Consider the following 17,720-nt stretch of genomic DNA (forward strand, 5'->3'; position numbering starts at 1 on the left):
GGGAGGGGAGGAACAATATTAGCAACCCTCCAGTCTTCCGGCACTTCACCTGTGCTTAGGGATGCTACAAAGATATCTGTCAGGAACCCAGCTATTTCTTCTCTCACCTTCTTCAGCAACCTGGGATAGATCCCACCTGGTCCTAGAGATTTGTTCACCTTAATATCCATTAGCCTACCCAACACATCTTCCCTCCTTTTGTGAACGTGATTCAGAGTAAACAAACTTCTATCCCTAATCTCAACATTCATCATGTCTCTCTCCTCAGTGAACACCAATGCAAAGTAACCCATTTTCTCAGGTTCGACACACAACCTTCTTCCTTATCCTTTAGTGAGCTACCTCTTCCTCTTGTTACCTTCTTGCTTCTTATATACGAATAAAAGGCCTTGAGATTCTCCATAATTCTGCTCAGTAAAGTTATTTCATGACCCCTTTTAGCCCGCTTGATTCCTCGTTTAAGATTGTTTGTACTCTCCCGATATTCCTGCAAAGCCCATTTGTTCTTAGCTGCCTGTACCTTATGTACGCTTCCTTTTTCCTCTTGGCTAGTTGTACGATTTCTCCTGTCATCCACGGTTCACCAGTCTTGCCTTTCCTACCCTTTGTTTTCAAAGGGACATGCCTATCTGCACTATCTTCAACCTATCTTTGAAAGCCTCCCACATATCAAATGTGGACTTCCCTTTCAGTAGCTGCTCCCAATCCACATTTCCCAGCTCCTGCGGAATTTATTTATAATTGGCCTTGGCCCAGTTTAGTGCTCTTCCCTTAGGACCACTCTCATCTTTGTCTACGAGTATGCTAAAACTTACAGAATTGTGGTCACTGTTCCCAAAGAAATCCCCCACTGCAACTTCTACCACCTGTTCTGGCTCATTCCCCAACACCAGGTCCAAACTGGCCCCTTCCTTCGTTGGACTATTGATATACTGCTCTAGAAAACATTCCTAGATGCTCCTTTCAAATTCTGCGCCATCCATGCCTCTGACACGAAGTGTATCCCAGTCAATATTGGAAAATTTAAAATTTCCCATCACCACCATCCAGTTGCCTCTACATCTTTCCATATTCTGTTTACCTCTCTGTTTACCACGCTCACTGTTGGGAGGCCTGTTGTATAGCCCTAACAACATAACTGCACCCTTCTTATTTCTCAGCTCTACTCATTATGCCTCACTGCTCAAGCCCTCCATAGTGTCCTCCTTTAGCATAGCCGTGATGTCATCCCTAACTAGCAATGCAACTCCTCCCCCCTTTTACATCCCTCCCTGTCCTGTCTGAAGCGTTTATATCCTGGAACATTTAGTTGCCAATCATGCCCTTTGTTCAACCAAGTCTCTGTGATCGCAATAACGTCATATTCCCAGGCACCAATCCAAGCCTTAGTTCATCTGCCTTACCCACTATACTCCTTGCATTAAAAAATACATGCACTTCAGGCCGTCAGTTCTTTTGTATTCATCTACTCTATGCCTACTCAAGCCCTTGGCAATGCTAACTTTATGATCCTTACAGTTTCTAGTTTCCACCTCACTGTCTACTAGTCTTCTCTTGGTGGTTCCCAGCCCCCTGCAATATTAGTTTAAAACCTCCTGTGGTTTGGGAAGAGCAGTTGCCATATCAGATAGGATGTTTTCTGTTGTGCATCTATAATGATTTGTAAGAGTCTTTATGGATGTGCCAAATTTCCTTAGTCTCCTAAAGAAGAGATGTGGAAAGTTCCAGGCCTGGAAAGCTCTTTCCGTAGAGGGTGGTAGATGTCTGGAATGTGTTGCCAGCAGAGGTGGTAGAGGCAGGCATGAAAGCGTCATTTAAAATGTAACTAGACAGACACATGAATGGGCATGGAGGAAAGGGATACAGATCCTTAGAAAGTAGGCAACAGGTTTAGATAGAGGATCTGGATGGACATAGGCTTGGAGGGCTGAAGGGCCTGTAATTTTCTTTGTTAGGCGTTGTTGTGCTTTCTTGACCATCATGTCAACCTGGATGGATCAGGACAGATTGTTGGTGATTGACATCCCCAAGACCTTGACGCTGTTGACCATAGGGTGGCACGGTGGCTCAGTGATTAGCATTACTGCCTCACAGCACTAGGGTCCCAAGTTCAATTCCAGCGTTGGGTGACTGTCTGTGTGGAGTTTGCTCATTCTCCCCATGTCCGCGTGGGTTTCCTCCGGTTTCCTCCCACAGTCAGGTGAATTGACCATGCTAAATTGTTCATAGTGTTAGGTGCATAAATCAGAGGGAAATGGGTCTGGGTGGGTTACTCTTCAGAGGGTCGGTGTGGACTTGCTGGGCCGAAGGGTTTGTTTCCACACTGTAGGGAATCTAATCTAATCTAATCTCCACCTCAGCACCACTGATGCAGACAGAGCATAATATCCACTCTGCTTCCTGAAGTCAATGACTAGCTCCTTCATTTTGCTAACATTGGAAAGATTGTAGTCTTTACACCATACTGCTAAGGACTCAATGTCTTTGCCCTGTAGTGTCCAGGATGTGCAGGCAAGCTGGATTAGACCTGGTAAATGTGGGGTTATGAGGATGTAGGGTGTGGGGCTAGGTCTGGGTGGGATGCTGTTCGGAGGGTTGATCAGACTCAATGGTCAAATGGCCTCTTTCCGCACTGTAGGGATTCTATGAATAGAATGGTCTCGTAATTTCAAGTTTGTATGGTCTGGCTCTAACTTTTAGATAATTTTCATTAATTCTCCCTTCCCTCGACCCACCATGACCTCACCCTAAACTCCTCAGCCAACAGAAAAAGAAATGTATCTTTGTCATATCTGTCCCCCAAACATCTTGTAAGCTTCAATAAAAGCATTCCTTAAATCTTCTGAATTTCCGGGAATCAACCCTAGATTGTATAATATCTCTCATGAATGCATTCCTTCTGGAGTCTAGATATAAAACTAAAAGTCCACACTGCAGTTCTTGCAAAGCCAACATATCCTTCTGAGGGTGTTGTGCCCAGTATTGCTCAGTTCTCCAAGTGTGGTCACAGGATTTTGTATAGCTGAAGCATGACTTTAGATTAGATGATTAGATTACTTACAGTGTGGAAACAGGCCCTTCGGCCCAACAAGTCCACATCGCCCCGCCGAAGCGCAACCCACCCATAACCCTACATTTACCCCTTTTACCTAACACTACGGGCAATTTAGCATGGCCAATTCACCTGACCTGCACATCTTTGGACTGTGGGAGGAAATCGGAGCACCCGGAGGAAACCCACGCAGACACGGGGAGAACGTGCAAACTCCACACAGTCAGTTGCCTGAGGCGGGAATTGAACCCGGGTCTCTGGCGCTGTGAGGCAACAGTGCTAACTACTGTGCCACCGTGCTGCCCACATCTATGCCCTTGTAGTCTTGATTTCCCCATGCAAAGATCAGAATTCCAATAATTTTCTATATCTGTTCATGATGTGAAGGCAGCATGGTGGCTCAGTGTTTAGCACTGCTGCCCCACAGTACCAGGGACCCAGGTTCAATTCTAGCTATGTTAAATTGCCTGGTAGTGTCCAGGGATGTGCAGTTTAGGTGGGTTAGCCATGGTAAATGTAGGATTACACAGATGGGGTGTGGGGATGGGTTTGGATACGGTGCTTTTTGGAGGGTCAGAGCAGACCCAGTGGGCCAAATGGCCTCTTTCTGCACTGTAGAGATTCTATATCTCACTTATAAGTGTCCTTGCAGCAGAGGTATCGATTGGGAGCTGCTGGTCAGTTTGCTGCACAGAAGGTCTGGGTATACAACTACATCCATTTTATGAATATGACTGATCCATCACCGACTTAGTTGGCTTAGCAATGAGCCTATACTGATGAGAGTTAACATGCTCCTGAACCACCAAGTTGGTGACCTTATTGTGCCAAACGATGCTGAGGTTACATCAAAGATAGTGAAGGTGGAAACTGTTCTGCCTTTCCTTGTGACCTAATGTATACCATTCAGGTCTCATTACTGCTGAAGAGTGTGCTGAGGATTGATAGACAAGCAAGTTAGTGTCATCTGTCAGGTCGCAGATGTTCCATTCACTTACTCAGCTTAGACTTAACAGTTGCAGATTTTGTGGTGCAAGTGTTGATTCAGTGTTAAACGACAACCTGTGATGACTGTAGAGCCTAAATATGCAAAGTTATCAACAAACACCATCATAACATTACAAAGTCAGGAGGCACTGGCTTAAAAGGCTCTTCTGCATGCATTTTTAAGAGTTCTGCTCCCTCTAAAACTTTCACACTATGACTAAACAGGTAATGCTGGAGAAGTTGAAATGCCCTACTCGTCATTACCCTATTACACTTCTCTGAAATACCGATAAGTGGCATTTTTTAATACATACATTTATTAGAAATTTACATTTGAAAGTACACAAGCAAATTGTGATTGTAAGATAAATATTCTATTACTCTTCTACCAAAATACAAATTTGAATTAAACCTGGAAAGTAATGAATGCTTTCCTGAGAAGCAACATATTGTGGAGATTTTCTTGGTTGAAGTATTGCAGAGGAGGGAAAAAGCACATTTTCCATTAACAATTGGGCACTGATCAGAGAAATGCTGTGTGAAACAGTAAGCAGTAAATCTGAAGGAAAGGCTTATTCCTGAATAAATAAAATGACAACTCAGATCACTTACATAGCTCGAATAATCTCGGTTAGGTTAGTTTCAAACGAAAGGAACTGCTTCCCCTTCTTAGTGAAGCCTCGCACTTCTGAACCGACACTTATAAAGATTTTCTCCTGTGGAGTACCAATGGCTCCTCCGAGCTCCAATCTGGAAACTTTATGTCCTGGCAAGGTCTTGAACACTGGCTGCATAACGAGAATAGAAATTACTTTTGCAGCTTACATTGAACCATATTAGCATATATTTGAGAATACAGTTGAAACAAAATTTACACTATAAATTGTTATTTCAGTGATACTATCCACAATGAAAACCCCCTCGAAAATATGGCCTTCAAGAGCAATCAAATTACAGGGTATGCTGCTGAGCACAATCACTCATCAGGTTGAACTGAAGAAACCTTATCATTGTGTATAATTGAAGGAACTCAATTTCAGAGGCTTTCATATTTCATCCAAAGCTGACTTCACTGATCCCTAATAACCAAAATGAAAGAATAATGGTCATGATTCAAACATCATCTAAATTGTCATAATCAGTTGCAATGGAGGGAATAAAAATCCCCCAAAAGATGTTGTTTTTTTGAGACAGGTCAGCGTTAAAGCATTGTATGTTTGAATCCTGACCCAAACCACCAACTTCTAAATTTAAGGGAGGCAGGTTGGCAATGTCAACATGGATACAAGTCAGCATTTTAAACTTACCCTACCTGGCTTTATTTCTTCGGTCTTGGGAAAGCCACCAGCTGAACCAAGTCATAAGACTACTAATTCAGGACACAGGAAATTTTATTTTGTTTAAATGTTACTTACTAGGTGTCTGCCTAACTAACCTTGAAAAGCAGTGGAATACCACCCACACAAATATATCCCATCTCCCCCAACACAGGCATTGTTCCAACCTTCAGCTCTAATCACCAGCAAAGCTCGTACTTTCCCACTTCTCCCACCAGAGATGTGAACTGCCTTCCTCTCTCAAGGGCTCTAAACTCTGTACTCTCCCACTATAGCCACCAACCCCACCCCAGGGCTTCAATACTTAGCACACACATGTCTAAAGATTCATAATAACCTCCCAATCACTCCTGACCAGTTAGATTTTCAATCTTACTCCAAAACTTTCCACGTCTCACCTCCTTAGTGTAATGTTAAAACATTAAATGGGAATCTCTCCCTGGACATTCATGTAATATTAAAGGGTTAAACTGCACTGTCTTTGGGTGGGGACGACAATCATGAATGAATGCGGATGACTACCATTGTAATTTACATTTAATTTAGACAGTCATTTGCTATTACTCCCCTGGTATTGTCAAGTTAAACTATAATTCAATCTTGGCGAAAGTGAGGACTGAGATGCTGGAGATTAGAGTCAAGATTAGAGTCGTGCTGGGAAAGCACAGCAGGTCAGGCAGTATCCGAGGAGCAATAAAATCGATGCTTTGGGCAGGAGCCCTTCATCCCGATGAGGGGTTCCTGCCCGAAATGTAGATTTTCCTGCTCCTTGGATGCTGCATGACCTGCTATAATTCAATCTCTTCCATCCAGAAATGCTTTCTGGCCAGTGGTATGTCACATCCGTATTGTCTTGGAGAATCACCGAGTCAGGAAATTGTCTGCATAACAATTCCCCAGGATCAGGACATTAGCACTTGCATTATCTCAGAGGATGATCTCATCCTGCCATTGCACCTGGGGTAATATTTGACTGTGAGTGACTGGGAGGGGTTGTCTTGAGAGGCATTTCACTGTGGGGGTAGTGGCCAGAGCATCTGTAGGCACGGCCAACTGACCTGTATAAAGGAGTTGTATTTTCTTTGTTCAGGGCCACACTTTGATTCAACCTCACACACCTACGGGGTTGGGGGGTCAAAGGGGGTCACCTAGCTTGTACAAGCTTTCATAAACTTTAACTGTTTGCAGAGGTTGGTGTAATTAAATTGCATCTCATGCGTGAAACCTCAGGAAAAGAACCTAACACCAGGCCACCATTTTCCCCAAAACACCTCCAGTCTCCAAGCATAAACAACACATTGTGGCAAAGGCAAACAAGATCACAGCATCTCCTCTGACTGCTCCTCACTCCAATTAAAGTCGAGCCTGACTATTGTAAGTGGGGACAGTGGGCTAGCACTGTCTCAGGAGGCAGTCACACCCCTTAGATTAACTGCCTCAAATTCAGTCAGTCGTAAGGGACAGAACAATGTTACTTTGTGTGAGGCAGGGAGAGGAATCCAGAAGGTCATGCTGCAGGAGCCTCAGGCCTTGAGCTGTAAAAGAACTTGGACTGGAAGGAGAAAGATCCAGTTTTCCTGGTCCTTGTAGGTACCAGCGATACAGATAGAATGAGGAATGAGGCTCTGCTAGGAAATAAGAACACTAGAGGCTACATTAAAAAGCCTCTACCTGAGGCTTTCTCTACGAGAAAGGTAATAATCTCCAGACTACTACCTGAGCCACGAGTAGGAAAATTCAATAAGACAGCAAAATTAAAAGCATTAATGCACAAAACATTTGGAGGAAGATAGGCAAACGTACACCTCAAATCAAAGTAAAAGAATATGATTTCATAGCCATTTCGGATTCATGGTTACAAGGAGATCAAAACGGAGACATTCAGGGATATTTGATCTTTCAGAGAGACAGGAGGGATGGGACATGGTGGCTAGCACTGTTAATACGAAATGAAAGGAGGATCTTGAGAGAGACAACCTAGGCTCAGATGATGTAGAAACCATTTAGGTGGAAGCAAAAATAAACAGCAAAAGAAAGAAAACATTGGTAGCAGTAGTGTACAGACCGTCAAACAGTAGGCACTATAGAAAAGGCTATAAATCAACAAATAATAGGAGCATGTAAAAATAATACAGCAGTAATTATGGTGACTTTAATCCTCATGTTGATTGGATTAATCAAATTGAGAGGATAGCTACAGCAACAAATTCATAGAGCACATTAAGAATAGTTTCCTAAAGCAATACACCATGGAACCAACAAGGGAACAGGTTATCTTGGAGATGCGAATGCGGAATGAGGCAGGTTTAATAAGTTATCTTAGAGTAAAAAGATCCCCAAGGATGTGGTAATCACAGCATGAAAGTTTCAATATTCAGTTTGAGAGTGAGAAACTTAGGTTGGAAACAACTGTGTATAACTTAAATAAATGGAATTACAATGAAATAAGGATAGAATTGACTAAAGTGACCTGGACTGATTAGCATGAATGACAGTAAGTAGGCAGTTAGAGACAAAATAAACTGCAGATGCTGGAATCCAAAATAGACAGGCAGGAGGCTGGAAGAACACAGCAAGCCAGGCAGCATCAGGAGGTTTCGGGTGTAAGCCTTCTTCAGGACTGGGGGGGTGGGGGTGGGTGTGGGGGGAACTGCAGATAAGTGGGGTGGTGGGAGCAGGGTGGTGAAGTGGGGATAGGTGAAGACAGGTAGAGGGTACGACCTGGTTGGTCAATGGGAGGAATGGATCCGGTTGGTGGCAGGGAGCAGTGGAAGGGATGAGGAGGGGCTGAGAAGAGAGTGAGAGAGTGAGAGGATGGGAAGGGAGGTTATTTGAAAATGGAGAACTCAGGTTGTAGGCTGCTCAGGCAGAAGATGAGGTGTTGTTCCTCCAGTTTGCAGTGTGGTTCATTGTGGCAATGAAGGCAGCCAAGGATGGTCATGTCAGAAAGGGAGTGGTTAGGGGAATTGAAATGAGCGGAGACTGGAGCCCGGCTGTGATTCTCAGCGAACCATTCCCTAAGTTTACATTCGCTCTCCCCAATGTAGAGAAGATCACATCAGGAGCACCTGATGCAGTAAACTAGGTTGGAAGAGAGGTAGGTGAACCTCTTCTCACCTGGATAGAGGTGAGGGGGGTGGTGTGCCAGCAGGTTTTGCATCTTTTCCGGTTGCAGGGGAAGGTACCTGCGGGTTCGGGGAGGGGTCGGTAGGAAGAGTGACGCAAATAAGGACCATTGAAGAGAACAGTCCTTGCGGAAGCCAGATAGGGATGGGGAGGGGAAGATGTTCTTGGCGGTGCGATCAACATGCTTTTCCTCCCTCTATCATCCAGGCAGCCCTCCGTCGCACCACCTCCATCCCCTGTTCCACTACTCTAAATCCCTCCCCTCCCAACGCAATAAAGACAGAGTCTCCCTTGTCCTCACCTACTCCGCCACCAGTCTCCGCATCTAATGCATCATCCTTGAACACTTCTGCCAACTCCAAGTAAAGTTAGTGGGTTACTTGTCACATGCAACTGAACATCAAAGCAAGGTTAGATTCTTTCTTGTTGGAAATGGTCATTCCCTGACACTTGAGTGCTACTTGCCAATTGCCAGTTCATTGCTAGAATGATGTCCAACCAGGTCTTGCTGCATTTGCATATGAGCTGTTTCAGTATCTGAGGAACTGCAAATGGCACTGACATTCCCAATTCTGATCCTACGATGGAGTGAAGATCATTAATAAAGCAGCTGAAGATAATTGGGACTAAGGCACTAACCTGACAAACTAGGGGCTCTTGTGGTGCAGTAGTATTGTCTGTTCCTCTGTGGCAGGGATCTGGTTCAAGTTCCATCTGCTCCAGAAGATTATAATAACATCTGAACAGTTTGACTGAGAATATTTTCCCTAAGGACCTCGTGCAGTGATGTCCTGGGGCTAAGATTCTTGACTTCTAACAATCTCAACCACCTTCCTTTGTTCTAGGTATAACTCCAACCAGCAGTGTTTTCCCCTTGATTCCCACTGACTCCAGGTTTGTAGCAGAGATGACTAAAAAGAGATTTGTTTGAAGCAAATAGAATCACAAAGGCTATAAATAAAGCCAGTTTACTATGGTTGCAGGTTTGATATCTAGACAGCACAGATAAAGGGAATTCAAAACAGAACCAGAAGCAACATATTTGTAATGACAGTTTAAGATTTGAAACATATTGACTGATAGTTGGTGGATACAGATTCAAAATTGGTTTTCAGAACAAACCAGACAGAGGAAGACAGAGAAATAGCAAAAGAACAATGAAACAAATTGGAATGTTCTTCAAGACAGCCAATGCAGATTCAAAGAAATGGGATCACTTTTTGCTGTACTAGTTTAATTTTGTGTAAAGGCAACTTTGAGTTTACAGAACTTTACTGTATTTCCAATATTTTGGTTTTGTATTACCAAGTTTTTAAAAAAAGATATTCCATTTTATTCAGTCAGACTATATTTTGGGAGAATGTAATATTTGGCACTGGCACAAATGTGCATTCTACATAACATTTTAAGTCACAGTCATGAGTTGATACTTACAACTGCTTCTCCCTTTTTAATCCCAAAACATGTAACTACTCCATCATGATCTGCAATGACAACCTAAAAGTTCATAAGACAAAAATATTTAAAACATCAAAATTAAATCATATATGTTCAGTTTAGAAAAACAGTGCAGATTTTTAAAAAATTTACTCAGAAAATGTGAAATCAACTGGCGAGATGAGCATTTATTGTCCATCACAAGTTGTCCTGTGGTGCTGATGATGAGCTGCCTTCTTGAACAGCTGTAGTCCTTGGTTCGTGAAGGAACTCTGCAATCCCACAGTGCTATAAAGAAGGGAGTTCTGGGATTTTGATGCAGCGACAGTGACTGAATGGCATTATGATTCTTAAGTCAGGTTGGTGCCTGACTTGGAATGGAACTTGCAAATGGCAGCGTTCTTATGCATCTGCTGTTCCTGTTCCCAGAGGGTAGTAGTTGTTCTGCTGGAAGGGGCTTCAAAGAAGCCGGAGTGAGTTGCAGCAATGCATCTTGAATACGATACATGCTACTGCCACTGTGTCAGCGGTTGAAGGTGGTGGATGGGAGTACCTATCAAGCAGGCAAATTTGTCCTCAAACTTAAGTGCTGTTGGAGCTACATTCAACCAATCAGTGGACAGTATTCCAGTAGACTCGTGCCTCGGAGACTGCAAATAGACACTGTGAAAACAAGTTCTGCTCTTGTGAACACAGGATTTATATGGCTAGACCAGTTTAGTTTCAGGTCAATAGTTACCCCAAGATGTTGATGGTAGCTGACAGTCATGAAGTCATTGAATATCAATGGGAGATGGTTTCTTGTTAGAGATGATCATTTCATTTCATGTGTAACATGTTACCACTTATCAGGTTAAGCCCAGATCATGTCCAGGTCTTGTTGCATTTGGACATAGACTGTTTCAATATCTGAGGAGTTGTGAATAGTGCTAAATGTTGTGCAGTCATCAGCAACATCCCAATTTTTGACATTATGATGGCAGGAAGTTTGTTGATATAGCTGAAGATCATTGGAACTAGAACATTAACCTGAGGAACTAGGGGCTCTGGTGTTACAGAGGCTCTGTCTCTACCTCTCTGCCAAGAGATCTGGAATCAAATGCCACTTGCTCTAGAGGTGTGCAATAACATCTCTGAACAAGCTGATTGGAAAATATATTGCAGCTTAGGATCTCTGACTATTGCTTGCCTATATAAAATTAAAATGCCAGCTTCCAGTAAAGTACTTTCTAATAATGTCACAACATGCAATAAATAAATCCCTGCTGAGAATGAGAAAGCTACATGATGCGAGGTCAAGGATAGGACATTCCTTTTCTTTTCCCACACTTTTGCCTGGAACTGGAAAAACAAGTTATCATCTTCATATGTTAACTTAATGTGAACTTACCTTTTGGATTGCTCTGCGTCCTGATGTCGGTAGCAGCCTCATGGTCTTTTGGGAAGTCACTCCTACCTAGGATGAAAAGAGAGAAAGGCAATTTACAACACCATCACAACAAACCAGCACTGATTATTCTAGTCCCTGAACATGCACCTTACTATAACAGTACCAAAATTGGTGTGATTGTAACACTCTACTTAGGTCTCACAAGCCCATGAGAGATACAGAAGTCTTGATATCCTAGTCTTGTTCATTCAACTAAAAAGACTCACCCATTATTAGGTCATACTAATTTCTGAACAAATTCCAAACTTTGCATCTTCATTGAATCTTTATGTTATATATTATTCCTCATGGGAAGAACTTTTTGACAAATACCCATTGCTGAGTTATCACCACAGTATTTACAACTTTTGGAGGTACGAAGTTACAATGGCCCATTTTTGAGATAGGATTTTTGACTGCCAGTGGAAAAATGTCTTTGTTAATATGTGTAGGTGGCTGATTTAATCACAACGTTGAAAACATAACAGCAGTATTAAATTTATATCAACCTAATGTTCTCAAGTAGACACAATAATATGACAGAAATTAACAAGGAGAAAGTGAGGTCTGCAGATGCTGAAGATCAGAGTCAAGAGTGTGTTGCTAGAAAAGCACCGCAGGTCAGCGAGCATCCGAGGAGCAGGAGAATCGATGTTTCGGGCCAGAGCCCTTCATCAGGAATGAGACTGGGAGCCTCGGGGTGGAGTGATAAATGGGAGGGGGTGAGGCTGGGGAGAAGATAGCTGAGAGTGCAATTGGTGGAAGGAGGTGTGGGTGAAGGTAATAGGTCGGAGAGGAGGTTGGAGTGGGACAGGTCACAAAGACGGTGCTGAGCTAGAAGGTTGGAATTGGGGTAAGGTGGGGAAGGGGAAATGAGGAAACTGGAGAAGTCCACATTGATGCCCTGGGGTTGAAGGGTCCCGAGGCGGAACATAAGGCGTTCTTCCTCCAGGCGTCGGGCAGTGAGGGTGTGGCGATGGAGGAGGCCCAGGACCAGCTGGTTGCTCCCAATGCAGTCTCCTCTACATTGGACACCTTCTTGCAGAGCACTTTAGAGAACATCTCCGGGACACCTGCACCAATCAACCCCACCGTCCCGTGGCCAAACATTTCAACTCCCTGTCCCACTATGCAGAGGACACGCAGGTCCTGGGCCTCCTCCATTGCCACTCCGGATGCTGCCTGACCTGCTGTGCTTTTCCAGCAGCACACTCTAGACAATAAGAGGGCATGTATACAATAAAGGAGGAGAAAGTGAGGTCTGCAGATGCTGGAGATCAGAGCTGAAAATGTGTTGCTGGAAAAGCGCAGCAGGTCAGGCAGCATCCAAGGAGCAGGAGAATCGACGTTTCGGGTATGAGCCCTTCTTCAGGAATGAGGAAAGTTTGTCCAGCAGGCTAAGATAAAAGGTAGGGAGGAGGGACTTGGGGGAGGGGCGTCGGAAATGTGAAATGTGATACCTATTGCCCAAAGTAATTGGAGTTATGTTTTGGAGAAGCCGGTGCTGGACTGGATTGTACAAAGTTAAAATTCACCCACCAGGTTATAACTGGAGTTAGCTTCATACAGACTTGTTAACCATTGGAGAACTGAAGTTCCAAACTTGAAGTTAATTTGTTTACAAAATCTTCAATTCTCATGAAATGCAGGTCCTGTTTGGAAATATCTTTATTAACTAATATCTTTACAATATATTTACTAACACCCCCAGCCCAAAACGGCGAGGGTGTTGAAGATATTCCCTATCTACCAGATTTAAAAAGCCATTAGCGCCTGTGATATTCCAGCCCAGGTAATAACTGAGTCGCGTCTCCCACCTGCAGGTAGTCGACGCGGTTTAAATTTAACTCCATGGCCGCAGGAAGCTCTTATTCTGTGAAATATTTCTGAGGCGAGGGCAGAGTCGGACTTTAAAAACTGTCAGGGAGCAAGCGGCCGGAAGGAGAGTGAACGTCGCACATGGAGATCATGCCAGAAACCGCCATCAAACTGGGCGAAAATCAGGCTCCACTGGTAAATAACTGCCCAGTCTGAACCAAATCCACATCAGGGCCCACCTCACTCACTCACCCCGTTACTGTGGTGACCATAGGCATCTCAAACACCGCACACCATTGGTGGTCGGTTATCGCACATGCATTTAAACTCGCCGCTGATTGGCGGAGCTCTGCCCCTTCACTGAAGGGGATGCAGAGAGTTCCAGGTTGATGCCTCAAGACTCAGTATTCCCTATTTTAAAAAAAAACATTTCCATTTACTGTGTATTTTTGTTTTCATGACCACCACATATCTCAAAATACTTTACAACCAATGAAGAACTTTTTGAAGTTCGGTCAGTGTTGCAATATAGGAAACATAGAAGCCAGTTTTCATCTTAAGATGCAAAAGTTCATTTGGGCAGAAGGCAGTTTATTTTGGTTATCTCTTGTGAACCGAAACCTGTGCCAAACTACTCTACATAGCTCTACCTCATCCAACCTGAATACACAGAGAAAGTAGGCCTTCTGCAGTTAAACATGATTTGGAGATGCCGGTGTTGGACAAAGTTAAAAATCACACAACACCAGATTATAGTCTAACAGGTTTAATTGGAAACACTAGCTTTTGGAGTGCTGCTCCTTCGTTGGGTGGTTGATGAAGGAGCAGCGCTTCGAAAGCTAGTGCTTCCAATTAAACCGGTTGGACTACAACCTACTGTTGTGTGATTTTTAACTTTGCAGTTAAACAGGTTGTGAATTTAGATTGTTTTTTTTGGTGCGGCCTTTAGAACAGGGCTCTCCAAGCGTTGTCTCAAGATGACCCCATTTTAAACCCTCTATGTATGACCCTTGTCTGGGGGTTATTTCCAGTTCCTTGGGCAGGGAGATAGGTTATGGAGAAGAGGTTCACAAGAACTGTAAGGAGATAAAACGCCCACAATTTGATCAGCATTTTATTTTACAACAATCACGCTTCAGATCTGTCTATTTGACCACATGCATTAACCGGAAAAGTCTGAAAAATTCGTTATTTTAAATATCAACTTATTCAGACATGTTCCGACACACCTCTTGGGTTGAGTAGGTTTTGAGTCTAGACCTTCTTATCGAGAGATACACTAGAGCCATTATCACTGCTTCGTAAAATTCCCAAGTCTGAGAAAATGTAGGGGTCTTTCAGCCTTTACAGTTAGAGGGTCACAGAATTCAGCACATATCCAATATATAGTATGATTGCTTCAAAAGGGTTTTGCTAAGTTAGCTTACCATAAATCAGTGTTACAGTAACTTAAATTTCACAGCTGCACAAGGACTGTAGGTTGCATATCTCATATTGCAGAATATCACAATTATTATTACATTAATATTAAACTTATTGCACTACTGTTTGATTTGAAGCAAAATAGCTAAACATTCTTTTCCCAACTTTTCAAAATGGAAGATAATTTTAGCATATACTTCAAGCTCCATTCTGCCTTGGCGTTTATAACACAAACATTTTAGAAACCTGAGATGGAAAATATTGAAGGGCTGTGGTTACACTACTACCATATTAAATGGGTTGGATTTCCAATAGATCTAGCAATTCAGAACTGGCATTTATTGGAGTTGCCAACAGCTATCATCATCAGAATTGTATTCAATCACAGTCTATAACCTCATGGACTAAGACTTATCCACATTCTACCATAACCATTAAGCGAAAAGTGCAAGACGACATGCAAGGAGTAGCATCTGGCATATCTAAAATTGAGCTTTCAGCCTGAGGAAGTTAAAACATATGCAAAACAGCAGAAGCAGCTGCAGTAGACCAAAGTTGTTCCCACAAACAGATCTAAAGTCTGCATTCCTGCTATTATTCCAGCTCTGAATAGTCAACAATTAAAGAACTAAAAAGAGAAAGCTTCACAAGTACCCCCATCCTCAGTGTTGGAAGAGCCAGTGCAAAAGACAAGGCTGAATCACTTCCATCCATATTTGTCCAGCAGTGTCAATTGGATGGTCTATCTCAGTTCCTTCCAAGATCTTCATCATCACAGATACCAGCCTTCAGCCAAATTGATTCACTCAGTGACAGCTTTCGTCACCTTCCTGATGATCAAAGATGGACCAGGAAAGTAATTGGCCAGACTAGATTTGTCCTGTTTTTTTTTCCCCAATAGGTCAAAAGATATCCTGGTTAGGTGGATTGGCTGTGTTAAATTGCCCATATATAGTGTTCAGAAATAAACTGTTTGACAAAATGGAAATCCTAAAATCTTGGACTTGATTCTTCAGGGTCATCTAGTGTTTGAGATATAGTGCTAGTCATGGTCAATACAGATGTGAGTATAACCTAAACAGTATAGTATGCTGTCAGTATCAAGGAGGCAGCAATAGGACATGTAGACAATCACAATATAATAGGGCAGAGCCAACAAGATTTTGTGCATGGGATAGCATTGTTGGTAATTTTTAAAATTATTTGAAGATGTAACATGTGGGGTGGATAAAAGGGTATCATTAGATGTAATGTACTTAAATTTCCAAAAGGCATTTGACAAGTACTACACAAGGTAAAGGTTTTGTGGGTGATATATCGACATGGAATGAGGAATGGTTAACCAAAAAGAAAGTTTGGATAAATCGATTATTTTTAGGTTGGTAAACAGTAACTAGTGAAGTACCATGGATCACTTCTGGGATCTTAACTACTTCATGAGTTACTATTTAGCAACCTAAAAAGACTTAAAATACTGAATAATTAAAGGAATTAAATCTTCACACTGAAGCAAAATCCTCAACAATGTTACACAAAATGGAAATAAAAGCTTTATTTTGAAAAAAAATGGGACTCAGTTTGATGAACATTAATTTGATATTTGTGGCAGTAGAAACTTTACAGTTAGAGGGTCACAGAATTCAGCACATATCCAATATATAGTATGATTGCTTCAAAAGGGTTTTGCTAAGTTAGCTTACCATAAATCAGTGTTACAATAACTTAAATTTCAAAGCTGCACAAGGACTGTAGGTTGCAAATCTCATATTGCAGAATATCACAATTATTATTACATTAATATTAAATTTATTGCACTACTGTTTGATTTGAAGCAAAATAGCTAAACATTCTTTTCCCAACTTTTCAAAATGGAAGACAATTTTAAATAAACACAAAGTATTGCAGTTTTTTCCAGCAAATATTTATTCACAAGGCATATTTTCTTCAATACAAATCATATTTAATGCAGTTGTAGTTCACTGTGGTGCTGGTAAAGTTCAACCTGCATTATTTCATCCAAGTTAGCTTCCATCCTTCAAATTAATCCATTTCTTATTGGTCCAAACCTTTGCACTGTAAAATAAGATGTATGAAATAAATTGTATTTACAAATTGTAATTACATAGTTCCACAATATTGCTGTTCTTTATTAATCAAGTTGTCTTTGCAAGGGCAAGTCAGGAATCTGTCTGATGACAGTGTTCACTGCTGAATTTCATGGGTATGGTTAACAAAAGCCAGACACACTTCCATTAAACCTCTCCGTCAAGTCACAACAGTCCTGATTGTGTTGCTTTATAGAATTCCTTTTCAACCAACAAACTATTACTACCCTGGGTCACAGTTGGCCACCTCACCAGGTCACATTACCAACATTTCATTTTTCAAGAAAATTACAGATACAGAGGAACCTCGATTATCTGGTATTCAATTATCTGCATTTTTGATTATCCAAACAAGATCGCAAGGTCCCGAAGCATAGTTTAGCCATGCAATCCGGCATTCAATTAACCGAACGAAATATTCACCGCCCATGGCCTTCAGATAATTGAGGTTCCTTTGTAATCCCTTTACAATTTCCATAAACTAGGCGAAAGCGAGGACTGCAAATGCTGGAGATTAGAGTTGAGAGTGTGGTACTGGCAAAGCACAGGTCAGGCAGCATCTGAGAAGCAAGAGAGTCGATGTTTTAGGCAAAAGCCCTTCATCAGGAATGCTGATGAAGGGCAATTATCACAAACTGTTATACTTCTTTTCCAAACATTCATAAAAACAAAATTACAGACTCTACAGACCTTAAGGAAATTGCAATGAACATAACTACTGGAAGTGAAAAGGATCTTGTTGAATGACTATTTCACTTTAAGGAATCACAGTCAAATATTTTAAAATCAATTAAACGATGCATTACATATATAATACCATTTTCCACCACTATATTAAAAGAAGTCCTTTTAATTCTAACTATGTAGTTCATTACCTATTGCAGTGATGTGGCTATTCCAGCTTTTTGGGGTTATTTACAGCAACATAATGATATAAGACAACAAGGAGGAAAAGGGATACCCCCAACATGTTGGCAAAGATTGCCAACTGCACATCTGTGATCATC

The 17,720-nt window shown here is 42.0% G+C and overlaps 2 protein-coding genes across 4 annotated transcripts in view; both read right to left on the reverse strand.

The window, feature by feature from the left end:
* bbs7 (Bardet-Biedl syndrome 7) overlaps positions 1 to 13,457 on the reverse strand; it is a 59,967-nt gene extending 46,510 nt beyond the window's left edge. The window contains exons 1-4 of one of the 3 annotated variants that reach the window (XM_043674029.1): positions 13,186 to 13,457; positions 11,330 to 11,395; positions 9,937 to 9,999; positions 4,652 to 4,827 (exon numbers count right to left, since the gene is read on the reverse strand). In XM_043674029.1, the coding sequence (XP_043529964.1) occupies positions 4,652 to 4,827; positions 9,937 to 9,999; positions 11,330 to 11,395; positions 13,186 to 13,221 (341 nt within the window). In that variant the 5' untranslated portion in view covers positions 13,222 to 13,457. Of the gene's footprint in view, positions 1 to 4,651; positions 4,828 to 9,141; positions 9,276 to 9,936; positions 10,000 to 11,329; positions 11,396 to 12,907; positions 13,128 to 13,185 lie in introns of those variants that run through there. The other 2 variants (XM_043674030.1, XM_043674031.1) reach the window with 2 other exon arrangements.
* Positions 13,458 to 16,145: 2,688 nt separating this feature from the next.
* ost4 (oligosaccharyltransferase complex subunit 4 (non-catalytic)) lies at positions 16,146 to 17,720 on the reverse strand. The gene is made up of 2 exons (XM_043674033.1): positions 17,589 to 17,720; positions 16,146 to 16,681 (listed from the first exon to the last, which is right to left on the reverse strand). Exon 1 carries the CDS (start codon positions 17,717 to 17,719, stop codon positions 17,606 to 17,608), a length of 114 nt encoding a protein of 37 aa, XP_043529968.1. The 5' UTR covers position 17,720; the 3' UTR covers positions 16,146 to 16,681; positions 17,589 to 17,605.

This window comes from Chiloscyllium plagiosum, chromosome 32 (genome assembly GCF_004010195.1).
Source record: "Chiloscyllium plagiosum isolate BGI_BamShark_2017 chromosome 32, ASM401019v2, whole genome shotgun sequence".
Classification (NCBI taxonomy): Eukaryota; Metazoa; Chordata; class Chondrichthyes; order Orectolobiformes; family Hemiscylliidae; genus Chiloscyllium; species Chiloscyllium plagiosum.

Coding starts and splice junctions, on each gene's coding strand:
- ost4 (XM_043674033.1), bottom strand. CDS start 17,719: ATGATCACAGATGTGCAGTTGGCAATCTTTGCCAACATGTTGGGGGTA.